Source organism: Tachypleus tridentatus, chromosome 9 (assembly GCF_004210375.1).
Source record: "Tachypleus tridentatus isolate NWPU-2018 chromosome 9, ASM421037v1, whole genome shotgun sequence".
Classification (NCBI taxonomy): domain Eukaryota; kingdom Metazoa; phylum Arthropoda; class Merostomata; order Xiphosura; family Limulidae; genus Tachypleus; species Tachypleus tridentatus.
The window spans coordinates 150,062,220-150,083,995 of NC_134833.1; the positions used below are offsets into that span (position 1 = coordinate 150,062,220).

At 31.4% G+C, this 21,776-nt stretch overlaps 1 protein-coding gene across 1 annotated transcript; it reads right to left on the minus strand.

The window, feature by feature from the left end:
- Positions 1-5,165: 5,165 nt before the first annotated feature.
- Positions 5,166-10,859, minus strand: LOC143226647 (kunitz-type serine protease inhibitor A-like). The gene is made up of 4 exons (XM_076457877.1): positions 10,424-10,859; positions 9,331-9,501; positions 5,553-5,723; positions 5,166-5,366 (listed from the first exon to the last, which is right to left on the minus strand). The coding sequence occupies exons 1-4, from the start codon at positions 10,488-10,490 to the stop codon at positions 5,359-5,361; spliced, it is 417 nt and encodes a 138-aa protein (XP_076313992.1). The 5' UTR covers positions 10,491-10,859; the 3' UTR covers positions 5,166-5,358.
- Positions 10,860-21,776: the final 10,917 nt, after the last annotated feature.

Here is a 21,776-nt window from a genome sequence, read left to right on the forward strand (position 1 = left end):
TAGTAAAATGGTATTTATAATACAGTATTGTTAGAACCACGTACTGAGTTACCGTTATAACCACTTACGTTTATCAACAATTAAATGCATAGTTTTGTTGAATCCACACATTGTTTTTGTGATACTGTAGTTTTATTGAATTCATTTATAAAATCATAAACCGATTAGTTATCTAGTGCCTGGAGAATACGACATGAATTTCTTTTTTAACATATATTTATTACATTTGAACATTTTAAAATGTATTTTATCAATTTCTGGAGCTTACAGATACTAACATCCATTATTGGAAACGACCCTAACCAATATATAATTTCATATTTCAAGGATCATGTTAGGCCTTACGTCTCTATAGAGAAAGACATTTAACAGAATATTTAGGTAACCAGGATAGTTTTAGATTTTCAAATGTTGCTGTTATGTGAGTTACTTGTCACACATGTTCAGTACATTCACTATATTCGCACAGCGATGGGTTAAGGCATTCGACTCGCAGATAGTACTCGTGTAGCTTTGCGCAAAATTCGAAACAAACAAACTCTTCGTATAATAAACTAGAATGTAAAACAAAGTAATAAAAATCTATAGTTTTCGATTAGTCCTTAAATTACCGGAAAAATTTAATATCCTTAAACTGATGTTAAGAACATTGGTATTAAGAATATTGTTAAAGTATTGTTATAAATAAATAAAGTATTCATATACTTATTGTATTTTAAAATGAGAAAAAATTTTAACCACTTAAGAAAGTCTTTCCACAGAAATATTGAAAAACAAAATTTAGTTTGACCACGTTTGTCAAACAAGTGTTGTTTGTTTTATATAGTTTCGTTCAAATCTGTGCCAGCTGTGACCTGTTTAGAAGGGATAGAAAAGAGTCATTGTGAACACAGCCCTGGTACATCTGCAACCAAATGGTTGGGTTGACCTTCACGTTAACTGTTTCAAGGGTGAAAAGTCGAGCATGCCAAGTGAGGTACCACCAGGTTGGTATTCTTGACCATGAGTAGTTACGTGGCTCTAAGAAGTAACTCACACAAGTAATAATGAGACCAGATTTATCTATCTGTAACTAAAATGGTAACTGTAACTAAAACTGAGACCTCAGTAATATATAAATTTTTTTTTCAGAAATGTGACAGAGATGAATATTTGGGGAAGAACTGAAGATCGTGGATAAGAAGACGATACTTTATGTTTATCGTCAAATATATCTAAACATGTTTGTGTTCGATTGATTAATAACACAGAATGATGTATTATGTATTCTTTTGTATTCCTAATACTGGCAAATAAAACGAATTTCAAGTCTGACATGAATTCTTATTAATCGACTTGTCATTCGTTATGATACACACAGGAAGCCTACATTTCAAACATTAACCTGATATAATTATCCAATAAACCATAGTTTATAAGTAGTGCTTGAAAACTGTAATTATAATCAGACATTTAGTGTTTAAAAATAAAACTAATCTCCGAGTAAAATAGATATTAATCAAGGATATGGAGAATTAACAGAAAGACAGTGAAATACCAAATTAATCAGAATTACGTTCCATAAGAAATTATTCTGGAAGTAAATAACCCACTGGTGGGGTAAATGTTCATCACAGAAGACAAGCCCTAGATAAATGATTTTCAGTGTAGAATAAAGTCAGCGTTAACAAACAACCTTGGGTCAGAAGTAGGTTTGAAGAGAATTTCAAGTTAAAACTCTAGATTCGATATCGGTGATGGAAACACTGAAGATATTCCACTGTGTACCTTGATATATGAATTAACCAATCCAAATAATTTAATGTACTTGGTCCTGCCATCTATTGAGATTAAATATTAACTTTCGAGAATTTATATTGAAGATAAAAGGAAAAAAGAAAGAATTAATAATACATTTTTCAGTAATTATTATTAATTAAATATTATTGTTAAACAGATAGTAAGTAATACAATGAAAATCTATGAACTGTAATCTATGTTATTATCGAAATGACAAGAAAGGCTTAACAAACAGAAAACTTTTCAAAGTAATTTCGTTTCTTCTGTGTGGGTATTTGGGTATGTTATTTTTTAAATACCCAGGAGGGTCAGGTGCACGAGACCTCTTCCCCCAACAAAATAATTAATCACTCTTTGTTTTATTTTTGAATTTCGCGCAAAGCTACTCGAGGGCTATCTGTGTTAGCCGTTCCTAATTTAGCAGTGTAAGACAAAGGGAAGGCAGCTAGTTATCACCACCCACCGCCAACTCTTGGGCTACTCTTTTACCAACGAAAAGTGGGATTGACCGTAGATTTATAACGCCCCCACGGCTAAAAGGGCGAGCATGTTTGGAGCAAAAACAAACAAATACGATAACCTGGTGTCGATTTCAGTTATTACTGTTTTCAAAACGGTTGTTGTGGAATATATTCCTTTCACAAAAAGAAAACACGGGTTTATTTTCACAGGTAAACAGATATTAATTGTCAGATGTATATTAGATAACAGATATTTTCATAGCTTGTCTGATTGAATCCGAGAAAACGAAACTTTACTGTCCGTTATCGGGTTTTCCTCTCAGTAGATTATTATTCGAGCTAATTTCATTCTGACTTTACTGTTATGGTGAGATTTGAAATGCTTTCACATTGTAAAGAAAACTTAGTTTTTTTTTGTTTGTTTTGAATTTCGCACAAAGCTACTTTGTGCTAGCCGTCCCTAATTTAGCAGTATAAGACTAGAGGGAAGGCCCTTAGTCATCACCATCCATCGCTAGCTGCTCTCGGGCTACTCTATAACTAACAAATAGTTGGATTCACCCCACATTATAATGCCTCCACCGCTAAAAGGACGACCATATTTGGTGGGACGTGGATTCGAACCTGGCTGTCTGTGATCTGTCCACTACGGTTTTTGAAACCCGCAGATATACCGATACGCTACTGTGTGTTTTTCTTAATATGTCTAATAAAGTTAACTTGATTATATTCGTTTATACATTGTTTTATAATTATTCACCATTATTTTATTTTTTTTCTCAGGTAGTTTCGCCTACAAGGCCTAATGCAAATAAAATCTAGAACAGCCATCTAAACCAAACTTGATAGGACGAGTACAAGAATAACTAAGTCAACTTCATCTTATTCTACGAAAACATATTTCATATTCCAATCATAACGCAATGTAGTTGAAACGAATTATAAAATGATAAAGCAAGCTTTTCGAGATATGTAAATACTGGAAGAACAAACAAAATCAGGACTATATTTCTGGCTAAGCCTTTGTAACTTCGTTTCAATCTGTACAAGAATCTCGTTGGAATTTTAAACCGTATTGAGTTAAACTTTTGAAAAAACAACAACAGCATAAGAAAAAAAATCCGACTTTCACCACATGTTTGATCAGAAACCTGGGACTTCTCGAAGCTCAAATATTAGAAATTACAAAGACCAGCATTCTAGGACGAATATAAAATGCCTCCGCCATGCAGTCACAACATGGTTAATTTTGATACCTTAACAATAGTGAAAAACATTAAAATCGAAAACTGTCTATATCACTGATTTCGACCTGTAACAAATTATCTTGGTACCAAATCTCATGTAAGTCGGTTAACATACACACAAATACCTTCTTGATTATGCTTTCTTAGCTCAAAAGCTAAACCTAAAACAAGAATTGTCTCTTTTACTGTTTGAAATCTGTACAAAAGTATCGTTGCACATAATTCCATAAATATTGGTCCTAATATGACCGACTAACTGACCAACCCCTTCATATTATGATTTCGAGTTCTGATCCTCTTAAAAGTACTCAAATTGAACAAATCTAAGTTTTTTATACGTCAGGTGTTGGGAGAATGAAAATGTTTTATCTTGATTGGTTTAAATATGACTGTACTCGAGTCCATGATAAATATTTTCGATTGTTTGACTTCTGACTTCATAAAATTGTTTAAAATGTTTAAATCAAAACTATGTCAGAGAGTATTGACCATGTTGTAAGTTATGATTTACGTTAATAAACAACAGAAGAATTAAAAATAAATATATAAACAGTTCGTCTCTTTTCTCTACAGATACATAGTTACTTAAAACCATAACAAACGACATTGAGATGAAGTGATGCTGAATGTGATATTATTACATTTCTAATTTAAACTACAATAGTCTAAAGATTTGTGATAATTATATTATCTGGAGATGTTTCTCTCTGTTCACTTAATATGTCCGTTTTCAGTTCAAAGTCAGATGAGTAAAATTTCGCACCTATCTTTAGTTTCTAACAAATCACTGCTGAAGAGGCCTTTCGTATAATACCATAAGTCGTCAACTGGTTATTGAAAAGTCTCCTCAACATACGGAGTTTATACCGTAATTCTAAACCATTATACTGTGTATACATGCATAATGTTTTAAGACTTGTTTTCCTTCAGCTAGGGGCCAGGCGTAGTTAGGTGAATTAAACATTTATTTGATCTTCGTACATATCTCCTTTCTAATATTCATGATTATGAGACCCCTTTTACCCGGATTCTAATATAAAAAAATATATAATAATAAAACTGCCTTTTCTAACCCTCCAAGGTAACCAGTGTCGGGTTCAGTTAGTATTTTGAGGATGACCACGTGCTATTAGAAGGTGATAGTGACACTAAGTTTTGTTTTCTCCTTGAATGTTTTTTTTACTAGCTTCCTTCCCTCTGGTACTACACTGCTAAATTAAGAACGTCTAGCGCAGATAACCGTCGTATAGCTTTACGCGAAATTCAAAACAAACCAAAAAATCAAATAGTACATTTATTGCCCTCTAGTGGGTTTTCCGATAACTACTGAAGATTATTTAGCTTCAGTACGGTACACCTAAGAGGAATTATCTTTGTAGGTCTGTGAGAATGTTATACAAACATGCTTTGGTTTATTATTAGACATCTAGTAGGTATACAGCTACTTGTAAAATTTATCTGAGTTATTAATAATTTGTCAACTACATTTATTTAATTTTATACTTAGATTGGTGTTAATTTAATGGGAGAATTGATGGTGTTGTCATAACTAAAGAATTCTGAAGTGTTGTGAGTAACCGTTGGTTATTGAATAGTGATGCTGTGTTAGGAAAATTTTTCAAATGCACGTTTCTTGTTGAGATTATAATAAAAAAGATAAATTAATAAGGTTCCATTCTACTATACAAATAATTATTTTATTTTCATGTATTACAATAACAATTTAAAATAACGCATAAGACATCATGTTCTGTTATTAATATTAATGTGCTCAAGACAAACATGTTTAATTGTATCTGAGAATGAAATGTAATAAAAATCAAATCCGTCTCGTCAACGAACGTCAGCTTTTCCCAAAATATTCAAGTAGTTCACATTCCTGAAAAAAACAACAACACATATATATATAGAGATACCTACTTTATTAAAAACATTTCTAAAGTTTGGTTCTCGAGTAACTATTATAGATATATAAATAATACGTGCGGTGTATATTTAACGTTATTAAAGTAGATACATTTCTTGTAAGTACTGTTTGTAAATATAATACATATCTTCACACTACCTAAACAAGCAGCCAAACAGTCAGCTTCACTTCTATATCGGTTTTCATTCCCGTCACAGCCTCCAAAAATAAATTTCTTACACTTGTGGCTGTCTGGGTCGTAATAATAACTGGGAATATTAGCTGTACAAGGTCCTGAAACAGGTGGCGACTTGCAGTCTTTAGCTCGGCCTGTGGAGGTATGACAAAATCACTGTCAGTCGTAAATTGTTGTTAAGTGTAATAGTTAAAGCTAACTTTTTCATACACTGTAGTTATATTTGAAAATTATAAACCTATCAACAAATTATGCTTGTAGTAAAAGTATTATAAAATAGTTGTCTTTCAAGGCAATTCTAAGATATGAAACATTTCTGTGCCATATACCTCGACATGAACATTCTAAAATTGTGAGTTGAAACTTAACAAGTAATTTATGAGAAGTTATTGTTATTTTGAATTAAGCACAAAGGTACACAATAAGTTATATGTGCTTTGCCCACCACGGGTATTGAGACCCGGATTTTAGCGTTGTAAGTCCCCAGACATACCGCTGAGACACTGGGGGGCAATTTATGACAAAAGTTGTAAAATACAAAACGCAAGAGACGTTTCTAACATTTCTTTAAATAAACATCAACAGAATACGAAACACAAACAAACATTCACGTGATTACTATAAACTATGTGCCGATATAATACGACACAATAATGTCTCCATGACGACTAAAACACTATTTCTTCAATTAATAAGTTCTACATTTTATCAAAACGTGTTTACTGAGAAACACGGACAGTTCTGTACGACTGTATAACACATCTCAACACCTGAGTTCACTTATAAGTATTTTAATTACATGTTTTAACAAATACAAACAATATTACTAAGGACAGTGTTTATGTACATGGATGACAGGGAAATCATTGTCTAAATTAGTAACGAACATTCATATTTAATTACATGCAAGTCTGTTGTTAGTTTAATATAATAATATTCTCAACAATATGTATTTTTAACACTATTATTATCAAAATAAGGATGTTGTAACCCGATCTTCACAAAGATGTATTTATTTTTATATCATTATGTTCATGTTATGTGTTAGGTCAGATATATGTAGTGGATTCAGTAGCAATATGCTATCCGTTCCTGTAATATAATATTTTTTATTTATTCCGTTTTTCATTGTTAGTATTGTTTGTATTATTATCATCATTTATAGGTGACTTTAAAACTGTTTAAAGTTTTATCTAAATCTCAGATACCGACAATACTTATATATTTATACTATTGCTTCTATATAGTTCATGGTTAGGTGGGTTAAGGCGTTGGATTGGTAATCCTAAATTGGTTTGAATCCCTGTAATACGAAAAATGCTTAACCATTTCTTCCATGGAAGCGTTATAACGTAACGGCGAATCTCAGTATTCGTTGGTAAAAGAATATCTCAAGTGTATTAAGACATAGTTCTCTAAGTGTTGCATTGTTTTCTTTTTATAAATTAGTTTTCAAATGTTATATTTTACACACACACTATTACACTGAAGTGTATTAAAACATTCACACTACAATATACATTTTTAATGTTTTATTACATTCTTCCAATGTTTTCTCAACATTTTCTTTTGCATACCTTTGTTGGCTGCATTAAAACCTTCTTATTGTTTCGTTACATTTCTAACACTTCTAATTACAGCATTATAACTATCATTAATTAATAACAATCGTATAGAACATAAGCAACTTTGATTTCTCTTAGAAAATTCTGTAATTCAATATCGATTTCATTTTACCAAGTGTTAGCGATAAAATAAACTCACTGTTATCCCTTGTGTATTTGACATTTTTGACCAACTGTCACCAGTATCATAAAAGCTATAATCAGTTAATTCAAAATTATTTTTAGGTGAACGTATAGAACCAACATGATTCCTTATATAGATTATCATGTGAAAATAAATAACTCAATAATAAAATAATTCTTAGAGTTTTGAACGTTCCATCATGAACAAACATTCATTATTACGTTTCCCTTCAATTACAAATAAAGACCCTTTAGAGCTTCGCTGAACATTATCCTAGTTGTCAGGATAACTTAATATTCAAATTAAACACTATTATAGAAAACGTGATTTAAAAAGCTAAGCTATAATTCGATATAATTTTCTGTACTTGTCATACGTCATAAAGTTTCTGTATTAGTATTATCTACATCAGTTGTTAATAATTCCAAGTAATGTTTAAAATATTTTTCCAAAGTTAAACAAAATACTACAGTTTTAAAATGATTAATTATTATTATTAACCCACGTTGTTAACGTATCAAAGAATAATAAACATCTGGTTTACTTTTTGTTTATTTTCATTATCTTCAAATTAATGAACAATGTGTCAAACTACATTGTATGTAGTTGATGACAGATGTGATACATGATCCATTCTAAACATTGCTTTTAACAAATCTTACACAACTCCAGTTTATTTTAATATCACTTTTAGGTTATGGAGTAAAAAATATTAAGGTCTTGATCTGGAGAGAAGTTAAAACATAAATAAGTTACCTACTTATAACGTCACCCGCTGATACAGAACTAAGTCTTGGAATTTACAACACTAAAATGAGGGTTTCGATTCCCTCGGTGTACTCAACAGATAGCTCGATGTGACTTTGCTATAAGAAAACACACACACCGTATCGATGTTTGTTCATCTTCTATGTTAACCATTCTTGGATCCATCAACTTCTATAACGACCCGAAGTTTGAAAAATATGAACTAATTACAAACATTTCTGATGTCAATCGAAATATAATGAGTAATGTGGTAAATAACAAGTGTGGTAATGAGTAATGTGGTAAATAACAAGTGTGGTAATGAGTAATGTGGTAAATAACAAGTGTGGTAATGAGTAATGTGGTAAATAACAAGTGTGGTAATGAGTAATGTGGTAAATAACAAAAGTGGTAATCAGTAATGTGTTTAAATATACAATGTGTGGTAATAATAATGTTCATATAATAACAACTGTTTACCAATGATATAATGTAATGTTAGGTAACCACAAGTTGATATAATATAATAATGTTAGGTTTACCACCAGTTGATATAATAATAATGTTAGGTTTACAACTAGTTGATATAATAATAATGTTAGGTTTACCAGCAGTTGATATAATAATAATGTTAGGTTTACCACCAGTTGATATAATAATAATGTTAGGTTTACCACCAGTTGATATAATAATAATGTTAGGTTTACCACTAGTTGATATAATAATAATGTTAGGTTTACCACCAGTTGATATAATAATAATGTTAGGTTTACCACCAGTTGATATAATAATAATGTTAGGTTTACCACCAGTTGATATAATAATAATGTTAAGTTTACCACTAGTTGATATAATAATAATGTTAGGTTTACCACCAGTTGATATAATAATAATGTTAGGTTTACCACCAGTTGATATAATAATAATGTTAGGTTTAAACTAGTTGATTTTATAATAATGTTAGGTTTACCACCAGTTGATATAATAATAATGTTAGGTTTACCACCAGTTGATATAATAATAATGTTAAGTTTACAACTTGTTGATATAATAATAATGTTAGGTTTACCACCAGTTGATATAATAATAATGTTAGGTTTACAACTAGTTGATATGATGATATTAGGTTTACCACCAGTTAATATAAAGTTATTCCAGCCGTAAGTATAGCTTACATCTTTACTGTATTCCAGTTAAATCAAAGTTTAATGAACAACAATAAGACATTAAACATTATTAACAAACCTGAACAAGAAGACAAACAGTCTGCTATTGTTTCATATCGGTTTCCGTTCCCGCCACAACCACCGAAATTAAATTTCTTACACTGGTGGCTTTCGGGATCGTAGTAATATCTTGGTATAATTGCTTCACAAGGTCCTATAACAGGTGGAGACTTGCAGTCTTTATCCAGACCTGTTAAAGGAAAAAGTGATCATTTCTTCTTGAAGTTTGTTTGTTTGTTTGTTTGTTTTTTTAATATCGCGCAATGCTACACAGGGCGATCTGCACTAGTCGTCCCTAATATAACAATGAAATACTAGAGGGAAGGCAGCTAGTCATCTCCACCCACCGCCGCCAACTCTTGGGCTACACTTTTACTAACGAATAATGGGATGGGCCGATATATCATAACATCCACATGGCTAATAGGGCGAGCATGTTTGGTGCGACTAAGATTCGAACCCGCGACCCTCAGATTACGAGGCGAACGTTTTAATACACCTTGCCACGCCTGACCACCCTCACCTACTATTTAAGGGCCGGCATGGCCAAGCGTGTTAAGGCGTGCGACTCGTAATTTGAGGGTCGCGGGTTTGAATCCCCCTCACACCAAACATGATCGCCCTCCCAGCCGTGGGGTCGTTATAATGTGACGGTCAATCCCACTATTCGTTGGTAAAAGAGTAGCCCAAGAGTTGGCGGTGGGTGGTGATGACTAGCTGCCTTCCCTCTAGTCTTACACTGCTAAATTAGGGACGGCTAGCGCAGATAGCCCTCGAGTAGCGTTGTGCAAAATTCAAAAAGAAACAAAAACAAACCTACTAGGTACATTAAATTTAGAATACCTTAGGATACATAATAACTGTTTAATACACTATATTGAAAAGTGAAAGTTTTAAACCTAACATCAGTTTACGTCCACAGTTAGAATATTTTTAAACAATTATTTTCCAGGTAATTCTACCATATGAAACATTGTGTGCTATATATCCTGACATCGAAATTCTAAAGCTGTACTCAAAACAAATCAATTTATTTTATGAAATAAAATGAAATAGCATAATTATAAACATGATTTTCCTCATGATCGTTACAAACAACAAACAACTCCTACCTGTTGTTACTGACAAGTTACCCAGTGTTATCCCCAGTAGAACAACTAATGTTATCTCTTTACACATATTTCTCTTCGTTAGTTGAAAACTGACAAACACAGACTAAGTCGTAACTAATCATGGACGCTTTTATATAAAACTTCTCATCAAGTGACATTGACAAATAATCTAACCTTCACGCGACTTTCAGGACTTGTATAAGTTCGGAAAAACTAGAAACTTTAACTTTTGTTATAATGTACTGAACCGGTTTTATTAAACTTAAAACAAAATAAACTTAGCAATAAATTAACACGAAATAAAAATAAAATAACTTATCTAACAACAAGTGAGTTTTCTCATGTTCCATGCAGACAGTTCTCACAGAACACGTCACAAACATATAACCACACCTGTGGCTACTGACAAATTGAAAATGTGACGTCACTACTAGAACAACCAATAGTTTTCTTTATACGCCTGTCTCGTGTATTACTCAAAATCTAAGTTTGAATCGTGAGTCTAAATCCGAAATTAGATTTCAAATTGGTCAAAAGATGACTGAACTACAAGCTGAACGTTTGTGCTTCAAATATGACTACACGAGTCCAAAATATATATTTTCTGTTGTTTGGTCTCTGACGCCATAAAACCGTCAGTGTTTAATTCAAAACCTATGTCTGAGTGTATTGGTCACATTATAATCACATCAAGTATCATGTGAACCCGCTGAGAAAACAGCGGGCGATTGAAAAGTGATTGAAGGATGAAGAAAGAAAGAACGAACATGGACCAATAGAAAAACTAATATGCAGTGACGTCATACTGTAACAATTGTTATAGCGACGAAGTGAGTGGCTGAAAAGTGATAAAATTACATCTGTATCTTTCACGGTTGTCTTTTTAACAACTTGTTCATTTTAGCGCCCTCTGGTGACATTTCGTGATAGCTACTGACCATCATTTACCTTCAAAATGATAGAAAAGTAGAAAAAAAAATTATTTTGAGTAAATCTGTGGGAAAATAATACATTAAAGATAATTAATATTTACTTTATTGTTTGGCATCTCGTAATTCAACGAGTATTATAAAGTTTATCTGACTTCACAGAAGTATTTGTATCGTAACATGTACAGAATTCTGAAGTACCGTGTGAAGCTTGTGGGTTACTGAATAAAGATATGTAACTTCTAGTTTAATGAATAAAGATATGTAACTTCTAGTTTAATGAATAAAGATATGTAACTTCTAGTTTAATGAAAAAAGACGTGTAACTTCTAATTTAATGAATAAAGACGTGAAACTTCTAGGTTATTGGATATCGATGTGTTATATAATATGTTCGATATTCGTAACGTTGTGTTAAACATGTTGTTGGAAAACACTGTATAATCTGTTGGTTATTTTATAACAAAGGATAACCTCAAAGTTACTGGAAAATACTGGTACCCTGTAATGAACAGTAAAGTTCAATAGTACCATAGATTTTATGAACTATCGGAAAAGTATTAAAAGGAAGTTATTGAACTGGGTTTGAATTTTTCCGTGACATCCACATGCTAATGAAAATATCTATGACAGTTGAATCTGGTATTACAAAGGATACTATTAATTATGACAGTTGAATCTGGTATTACAAAGGATACTATTATATGATAGTTGAATCTGGTATTACAAAGGATACTATTAATTATTAATCTAGTATTACAAAGGATACTATTAATTATGTTGAATCTAGTATTACAAAGGATACTATTAATTATAGCAGTTGAATCTATATTACAAAGGATACTATTATTATGACAGTTGAATCTAGTATTACAAAGGATACTATTAATTATGACAGTTGAATCTAGTATTACAAAGGATAGTATTAATACTATGACAGTAATTAATTATGACAGTTGAATCTAGTATTACAAAGGATACTATTAATTATGACAGTTGAATCTAGTATTACAAAGGATACTATTAATTATGACAGTTGAATCTAGTATTACAAAGGATAGTATCTACATTAAGGATACTATTAATTATGACAGTTGAATCTAGTATTACAAAGGATACTATTAATTATAGACAGTTGAATCTAGTATTACAAAGGATACTATTAATTATGACAGTTGAATCTAGTATTACAAAGGATACTATTAATTATGACAGTTGAATCTAGTATTACAAAGGATACTATTAATTATGACAGTTGAATCTAGTATTACAAAGGATACTATTAATTATGACAGTTGAATCTAGTATTACAAAGGATACTATTAATTATGACAGTTGAATCTAGTATTACAAAGGATACTATTAATTATAATCTAGTATTACAAAGGATACTATTAATTATGACAGTTGAATCTAGTATTACAAAGGATACTATTAATTATGACAGTTGAATCTAGTATTACAAGGATCTATGACAGTTGAATTATATTACAAAGATACTATTAATTGAAGTTGAATCTAGTATTACAAAGGATACTATTAATTATGACAGTTGAATCTAGTATTACAAAGGATACTATTAATTATGACAGTTGAATCTAGTATTACAAAGGATACTATTATAATTATGACAGTTGAAATCTTACTAGTAATACAAAGAATACTATTAATTATGACAGTTCAAACTTGTATTACAAAGGATACTGTAATGACAGTTGAATCTAGTATTACAAAGGATACTAATAATTATGACAGTTGAATCTAGTATTACAAAGGATACTATTAATTATGACAGTTGAATCTAGTATTACAAAGGATACTATTAATTATGACAGTTGAATCTAGTATTACAAAGGATACTATTAATTATGACAGTTGAATCTAGTATTACAAAGGATACTATTAATTATGGCATTCGACGTATTACGGCACGTACTTTGTTTTTAAAATGTGGCATTACTTTGATAAACCATAATAAACATGCTTTGTAAAAAAATATATCTATAATACTTGAATGAGGTAATGAAATAAAATCGACCACAAAAATTTATACATTTTTAAAAATAAATATTCAAGAAGTTTTTACATTGTTGTAAGTTTTCTTTACATGAAAAATATCGTCATTTGTTTTTGTCTTCAGCCAAACTTGTTTCTTTTTGTATAAGTTTGTTTTTTATATTTTCAGTTTTTGTTTTGTTTTGAATTTCGCACAAAGCTACTCGAGGGCTATCTGTGCTAGCCGTCCCTAATTTAGCGGTGTAAGACTATAGGTAAGGCAGCTAGTCATCACCACCCACCGCCAAGTCTTGGGCTACTCTTTTACCAACGAATAGTGTGATTGACCGTAGCATTATAAAGCCCCCACGGCTGAAAGGGCGAACATGTTTGTCGCGACGGGGATGCCAACCCGCGACCCTCAGATTACGAGTCGCACGCCTTAACTCGCTTGGCCATGCCGGGCAAAATTATAACCATGAGTCAGAATTGTTTGTTTCTTTGTTTGTTTTGAATTAAGCACAAAGCTACACAAGGGCTCTCTGTGCTCTGCCCACCACGAGTATCGAAACCCGGTGTTTAGTGTGTAAGTCCGCAGATATACCACTGTGCCACTGGGGGCTTCAGTTTTTGAAAAATGTTTGTTTCTTGTGTTCAACTGAAAAATGTGGTTCACATTGTTTTATTGAAATAGAACCATTTCTTTTTAATAAGACGTACATTTTATGAACATAGTGCCGAATTCTTTGGAACAGACTCTGCACGGCCAGGTGGTTAAGACTTTCGACTCGTATCTGAGGGTCGCGAGTTCGAATCCCCGTCGCATCAAATATGCTCGATCTTTCAGCCATAGGAGCGTTATTATGTGACGGTCAATTCCACTATTCGTTGTTGAAGGAATACCTAAAGAGTTTGCGGTGAGTAGTGATAACAAACTGCCTTCCCTCTATTGTGACGCTGCTAAATTAACGGACGGCTAAAGAAGATAGTCTTCGAGTACTTCCGCGCGAAATTCAAAAACAAACATACAAACAATCTTTGGAACAATGTGTAATTTTTCATCTTGAAAAATAATTTTTATAATTACCAAATTACCTTCTCAGTTTAATATTAAAGTTTCCTGACGTATCTAAGTTCTCAAGTTGAAACAAGAAACTTTCAAGATCTCTTTGACCAAAACCTGGTGAAACATGGTCTCTATCCCGTTGTAAAGTGAATAAACGAGCCTGTGTGAATTATCACGGAAAAAATAATACAATTATTTAAATATCTGGATTCAACCGTGATCACCAACAGTGTAACGAACATATGTATATATGTTTGACACGTTTTAATAATATATTTTACAACGAGTGGAGTGTATGCTGATTATTTATGGTTTAAATTTATCACCAACAAGTCACAGACACGTACAGCAAAGAATCCAGTCCACACATAAAACCTCACATATTTTTCCATATTTCTTGTTTATAGTTTAAAAGTTAAAGCTTACATTCAGTTAATATCTATAGTTAGGGTATTCTAAAGATGTTATTTTCCTTGGTAGATTTGTGATATGAATCATTTCCACCTCAAATATCTTAATATTGGGACTCGAAAACTCTATAGAAAACTTCGTCAATGGATTTATATAAAAATAGTAACATTATAACAGAACAACATTTTTGATATATCTTTATCGTCCGTTACTCTAGAACTGACGGAGACAAAATATGTATCAAGTTACTACGGGAACATGTATATTAAACTTCTCTACAAGTGACATTGTCCAGTCATTCAACCTTCATGTGACATTCCAGCCTTCAGTGACCTCTAAAAATCTAGAACTTTCATTTATATGATGATGGACTGAACTGGTTTGATTTGAATTTAAAAAAGAATTGTAGTTCCTTAACATAAATTACATGTGAGTATAGTTCAACTGAAGTTATTAATAAAGTAAAATAAACTTACGTTACAGAGCTACAGTTGTTAATAAAGTTAATTCTCAGGCCTCAATATACAACTTACGTGAAATTTATCAGTAAAGGAAAATCAAATACCAGCTGTTAATTGGACGTTCATTCATTCTCCTAATAAAACAAACGTTCACCTGACTTAGCATACTTAACTAACTACAGAAGAAAGTTACTTTTACAATGTTTTACGAAACCGGTTTTACCTGAATTTTATAATAAAATAAAATAAATAAATTAGTGTTAACGAAAAAACCTGAAAGTACATTTTGACAAAACAGTTTAAATTATATCTCATTAAAGTGTTTCTTTGTAGAGAATGTAAAACTTATAAAAATAAACAAATGTTAAGACATTTTAATCTTCACGGTGTCAATAATGCGATGGTAAACAAAATTTTCTCTAACCTAGAATCTAAGTTAACGTCCAGTAGTTCAAAACACTAAAAGTTCAACATCGACATGACGGTTCATAGATTGGCTCTGAGAATTTGAAGTGTAAGCTTATGAATTAAAGATATTTTTTTTCTCATAGCTCCGTCTTTTGAACGAAATGAGAACTAATTATGGTTTTAGACTCACAATATAAACTTAGATTTTTGAGTAACGAACGAGCGAGATTTATAAATAAAAAATATTGGTTGTTTTCATAGTGACGTCACTTTTCAGTAATCACAGGTATGGTGGTACTTTTGTTACGTGTTCGTTGACGGTTGCCTGTATGGAACATGAGAAAATCACATGTTGTGAGTCAGGTTATTTTATTTTTTCCGTTAATTTATTAATACGTTTTTGTGATTTTATCACTAAAATAAACTTGTCTAGGTCTGGTCTAGTCTAACATTGCTAAATTAGGGAGGGCTAGCGCAAAATTATGCGTCGTCGTTGTGACCTTGAAGATCACCTATCAACAAATACAAATCAGGGTAAGATTGGATCACTAATTAATGTCACTTGCTGAAGCGTTTTATACACACGTGTCCACGGTTTTTTACGACGTACTGTTTCTAGTCAGTTTCTGACGTAATGAACAAGAAAGATGATCTTGTGACGTCACTTTGTATCTTCTCAATATCCACAGATGTGATTGGTGTGTTTTAGTTTTTCTGTGGGTGTTGATTTCGGTGAATATTAAATTGTCAATTGTCCGTTACGTTACGATACATGTTTGAAGATTATTTGCTGAGTTTCTACGTGAGTGTTTCGAGTGTTGATGTGAACATATCTAAACTGTATATTTTTCATATCAGAATTACTCTGATAAACCACTGTTATATTCTCAGTGTAAGCATTAGCTAATGATAGGTTTATAATTTTCAGCTATAACTACAAGATATGCAGAAACTTTCATTACGATTGTAGGGGAATCTAAGGTTTATTTCACTTATCAACTGCAGTGACTGCTTCATATTTTCACAGGAAATTCCTGCAAGTCAACACCCGAACCATGTGCTTCTTATGGAGGACTAGGCTAGAAATAGCCGTCAGGATACGAGTTTCATTAATAGGGGTCGTGGTGGGAATGGAAATCGATAAGAAACAAAAGCAGGGTTCATGGCTCCTTGTTTCACATTTGCAAACAATGTTTCCTTTGTTGTGTTCTGTAGAAACATTTTGCTCTTCTAGGAACATCTACTGTAGTATATTGAACGTGAATATAACAGTTAATGGTGGGTGGTGATAACTAGCTACCTTCCCTCTAGTCTTAAACTGATAAATCAGGGACGGCTAGCACAGATAGCCCTCGAGTAGCTTTGTGCGAAATTCAAAAACAAACAAAGAAACAAGCTTCTATTTTCAGTGGTAATATATATCATTGTCTAATAACTTACAGGTTATATATCATTGTCTAATAACTTACAGGTTATATATCGTTGTCTAATAACTTACAGGTTATATATCGTTGTTAATAATAATATCGTTGTTTAATAACTTACAGGTTATATATCGTTGTCTAATAACTTACAGGTTATTATACATATCGTTGTCTGATAACTTACAGGTTATATATCGTTGTACGGGTTAATAATAACTTACTTACAGGTTATATATCGTTGTCTAATATAACGTTGTCTGATAACTTACAGGTTATATATCGTTGTCTAATAACTTACAGATTATATATATCGTTGTCTGATAACTTACAGGTTATATATCCTTATCTAATAAACTACGGGTTATATATCGTTGTCTAATAACTTACAGGTTATATATAGTTGTGTAATAAGTTACGTGTTATGTATAACTGTTTAATAACTTACAGGTTATATATCGTTGTCTAATAACTTACAGGTTTTATATCCTTTTCTAATAAACTACGGGTTATATATCGTTGTCTTATAACTTACAGGTTATATATCGTTGTCTCATAACTTACAGGTTATATATGGTTGTGTAATAAGTTACGGGTTATATATCGTTGTTTAATAACTTGCAGGTTATATATCGTTGTCTGATAACTTACAGGTTATATATCGTTGTCTAATAACTTACAGATTATATATATCGTTGTCTGATAACTTACAGGTTATATATTCTTATCTAATAAACTACGGGTTATATATCGTTATTTAATAAACTACGGGTTATATATCGTTATTTAATAAACTACGGGTTATATTTCCTTATTTACTAACTACAGGCTACATATCATTATACAATAATCTACAATTTACATATTGTTATTCAATGAACAACAGATTATATATCATTATGTTATAATCTATATATCGTTATTTATCAAACTACAGGTTATATATCGCTATACAATAACATACAGGTTATCACATTAATTTATAGCTCATTAGATATAAATACAAAGAATATTCCTTTGTTAAGTTGAAGTAAAAATGTATTTTCAAGACGACTGGTATGGGTATTAAAACACTATTTGTCTTTTTTTAATTAACGTTTCCATACCCATGTGAGTCATCTTGAGACCACACCTTTATACCCCAGTGATGTTGTTGCAAAAGTTGTGTTATCTCTGGGTTTCTGCTGCAGTGCTGCTACCTGCAGCACTGAAATATCCAGCATGTAGTATTGTCAAATTTCGTGCAGTTCACTTGTCCAGCGTTACAATTATTAGAAGTATAAAATATATATATATTGAAAACAACAACTTTTATTTCCACTAGGATAAGAAGAAGGTAAATATTATTGAGCAAGAAAAACTTCATGGTCTTTCAAGAACAAATTATCTGAACAATACAGTTGGGGAAATGGAAAAAAAAACTGTTAAACAACTGTTTATCAACTGTACAAAACATGGTGTTTGTCACACGTACCGAACAGTTGTTATCCAGTGATACACATTACAGTAATATTTCGTAAGAAAATATCAGAAGTCGGAATAATTCCAAGTTCGAACACATAAAAGCAGTGATTAAAAGTTTTCATCGCTTCTAAGAGTGACTGAGATACGTTAGCTCAAATATTATTATTCTATAAAATTTACATCCATTAATTTCTGACAATATTAAAGGTGTGTTTACATGAAGTTCTCACTGTACTACAAGATATATATCAATTAATTTCTGACAATATTAAAGGTGTGTTTACATGAAGTTATGACTGTACTACAAGATTATATCAATTAATTTCTGACAATATTGTGTTTACATAACGCTTTGAAAGGGTGTGTTTACATAAAGTTCTCACTGTACTACAAGATATATATCCATTAATTTCTGACAATATTAAAGGTGTGTTTACATGAAGTTCTCACTGTACTACAAGATATATATTTGTGTTTACATGAAGTTCTCACTGTACTACAAGATATATATCCATTAATTTCTGACAATATTAAAGGTGTGTTTACATGAAGTTCTGACTGTACTACAAGACATATATAAATTAATTTCTGACAATATAAAAGGTGTGTTTACATGAAGTTCTCACTGTACTACAAGACATATATCAATTAATTTCTGACAATATTAAAGGTGTGTTTACATGAAGTTCTCACTGTACTACAAGATATATATCAATTAATTTCTGACAATATTAAAGGTGTGTTTACATGAAGTTCTCACTGTACTACAAGATATATATCCATTAATTTCTGACAATATTAAAGGTGTGTTTACATGAAGTTCTCACTGTACTACAAGATATATATCAATTAATTTCTGACAATATTAAAGGTGTGTTTACATGAAGTTCTCACTGTACTACAAGATATATATCCATTAATTTCTGACAATATTAAAGGTGTGTTTACATGAAGTTCTCACTGTACTACAAGATATATATCAATTAATTTCTGACAATATTAAAGGTGTGTTTACATGAAGTTCTGACTGTACTACAAGATATATATCCATTAATTTCTGACAATATAAAAGGTGTGTTTACATCAAGCTCTCACTGTACTACAAGAACGCTTTGATTTCTACACTACAAGGTGTGTTTACATATCTTTATTCTCCAAGTGTGTTTACTGTTCTCACTGTACTTATATATCCATTAGACAATATTAAAGGTGTGTTTACATGAAGTTCTCACTGTACTACAAGATATATATCCATTAATTTCTGACAATATTAAAGGTGTGTTTACATGAAGTTCTCACTGTACTACAAGATATATATCCATTAATTTCTGACAATATTAAAGGTGTGTTTACATGAAGTTCTCACTGTACTACAAGATGTATATCAATTAATTTCTGACAATATTAAAGGTGTGTTTACATGAAGTTCTCACTGTACTACAAGATATATATCCATTAATTTCTGACAATATTAAAGGTGTGTTTACATGAAGTTCTCACTGTACTACAAGATATATATCAATTAATTTCTGACAATATTAAAGGTGTGTTTACATGAAGTTCTCACTGTACTACAAGACATATATCAATTAATTTCTGACAATATTAAAGGTGTGTTTACATGAAGTTCTCACTGTACTACAAGATATATATCCATTAATTTCTGACAATATTAAAGGTGTGTTTACATGAAGTTCTCACTGTACTACAAGATATATATCCATTAATTTCTGACAATATTAAAGGTGTGTTTACATGAAGTTCTGACTGTACTACAAGATATATATCCATTAATTTCTGACAATATTAAAGGTGTGTTTACATGAAGTTCTGACTGTACTACAAGACATATATCAATTAATTTCTGACAATATAAAAGGTGTGTTTACATAACGCTTTGACTACACTACAAGGTTTGTATCTTTTAAGTTCTGATTATTCTTCAAGGTGTGTTTACATAAAGTTCTGACTATTCTACAAGGTGTATATTTACTAAGTTTTTAACATTATTCACTGAAGTCTTTCTACAGAATATTGAAACATTGGAGTGTAGAAAACTTTTCACAAACTTTAGAAACTCCTCAGTGTAGTACACAATACCTATGTTAACTCCAAGGTAAAAAGTGTTTACAGCAGAACGTAATAATTTAATCACTGTTAATGTATTTTTAGTAACTGACGTTCAGTAATATGGTAGAGAAAATGTGAGAAGTGTTTACAGAAATAACAACATTCGGATTAAATTTTTATTTTACATATCCTGTAGCTACTGTGAATAAATTGGTTTATAATATTGAATTAACCGTCTGGTTTATAGTAAATAATTAACACAATTTCAGTAAGGACAAACCTTATAAAAATAAGTGATTAATGATCGACGCATATTGATAAAGTGTACTTGTTTTTAAAGTAGCACATGATAGATTCTGTAATAAACGTTCTATATGTAGATCTAACAGTAATAATTAACACAGATTGTTCTTCATATTAATGTCTTCAAACAATGAAACAGACAAACAAACATGTTTGTCCTTTTGTTATTAATATTATATCACTGTAAGCTTGTTAATATTCTAATCTTTAAATACAGTTACGTATTGAACTGCACATAGAATACTTATACACTAGTATTTTACTGACATCTCTTGAGTTTGTGTTTTCTTCTCAACAGTAAACAATATTTTAAAACGTATATCACGTTCAACAACTTACACGAAATGTGAAAGTCGTCGACACAGAGCCCGTTTCCAACTGTTAGAGAGAGTTGTTCAGTTATGGCATTTATCTTTATACTGAAAAGTATGACACTCAAGACACAGCTTTGAGGGACTCCAAGTTACTTTAGAAAAGAACAGGAAATTGTCGAACCCACAGGAAGTTGAAATCGCCTTCCCATAAAAACAATTTTAATAAAAATAGATAAATTGCCACGCAATCCAACATTCTCCTGCCAGATCCAGTTAAAAACAACCGAAAGAATAGGAGGATAGGCAAGCAATAGATGATACAGCATCTCGTAGTGTAAATCATCAGATCTGAACAATGTAAAAGAACCAGCTTCAACTCCACCAGTGTAAAAGAGCGAGTTTAGTCATAGAGACGATCAGCTGGAAAGAGAAGAGGTGATCGTTCTCCGGAGTCTTGATGGCTAAGAAGATGGAGGATGAAGCAGAAGAGCTAGATATCAGGTAAAAGTTT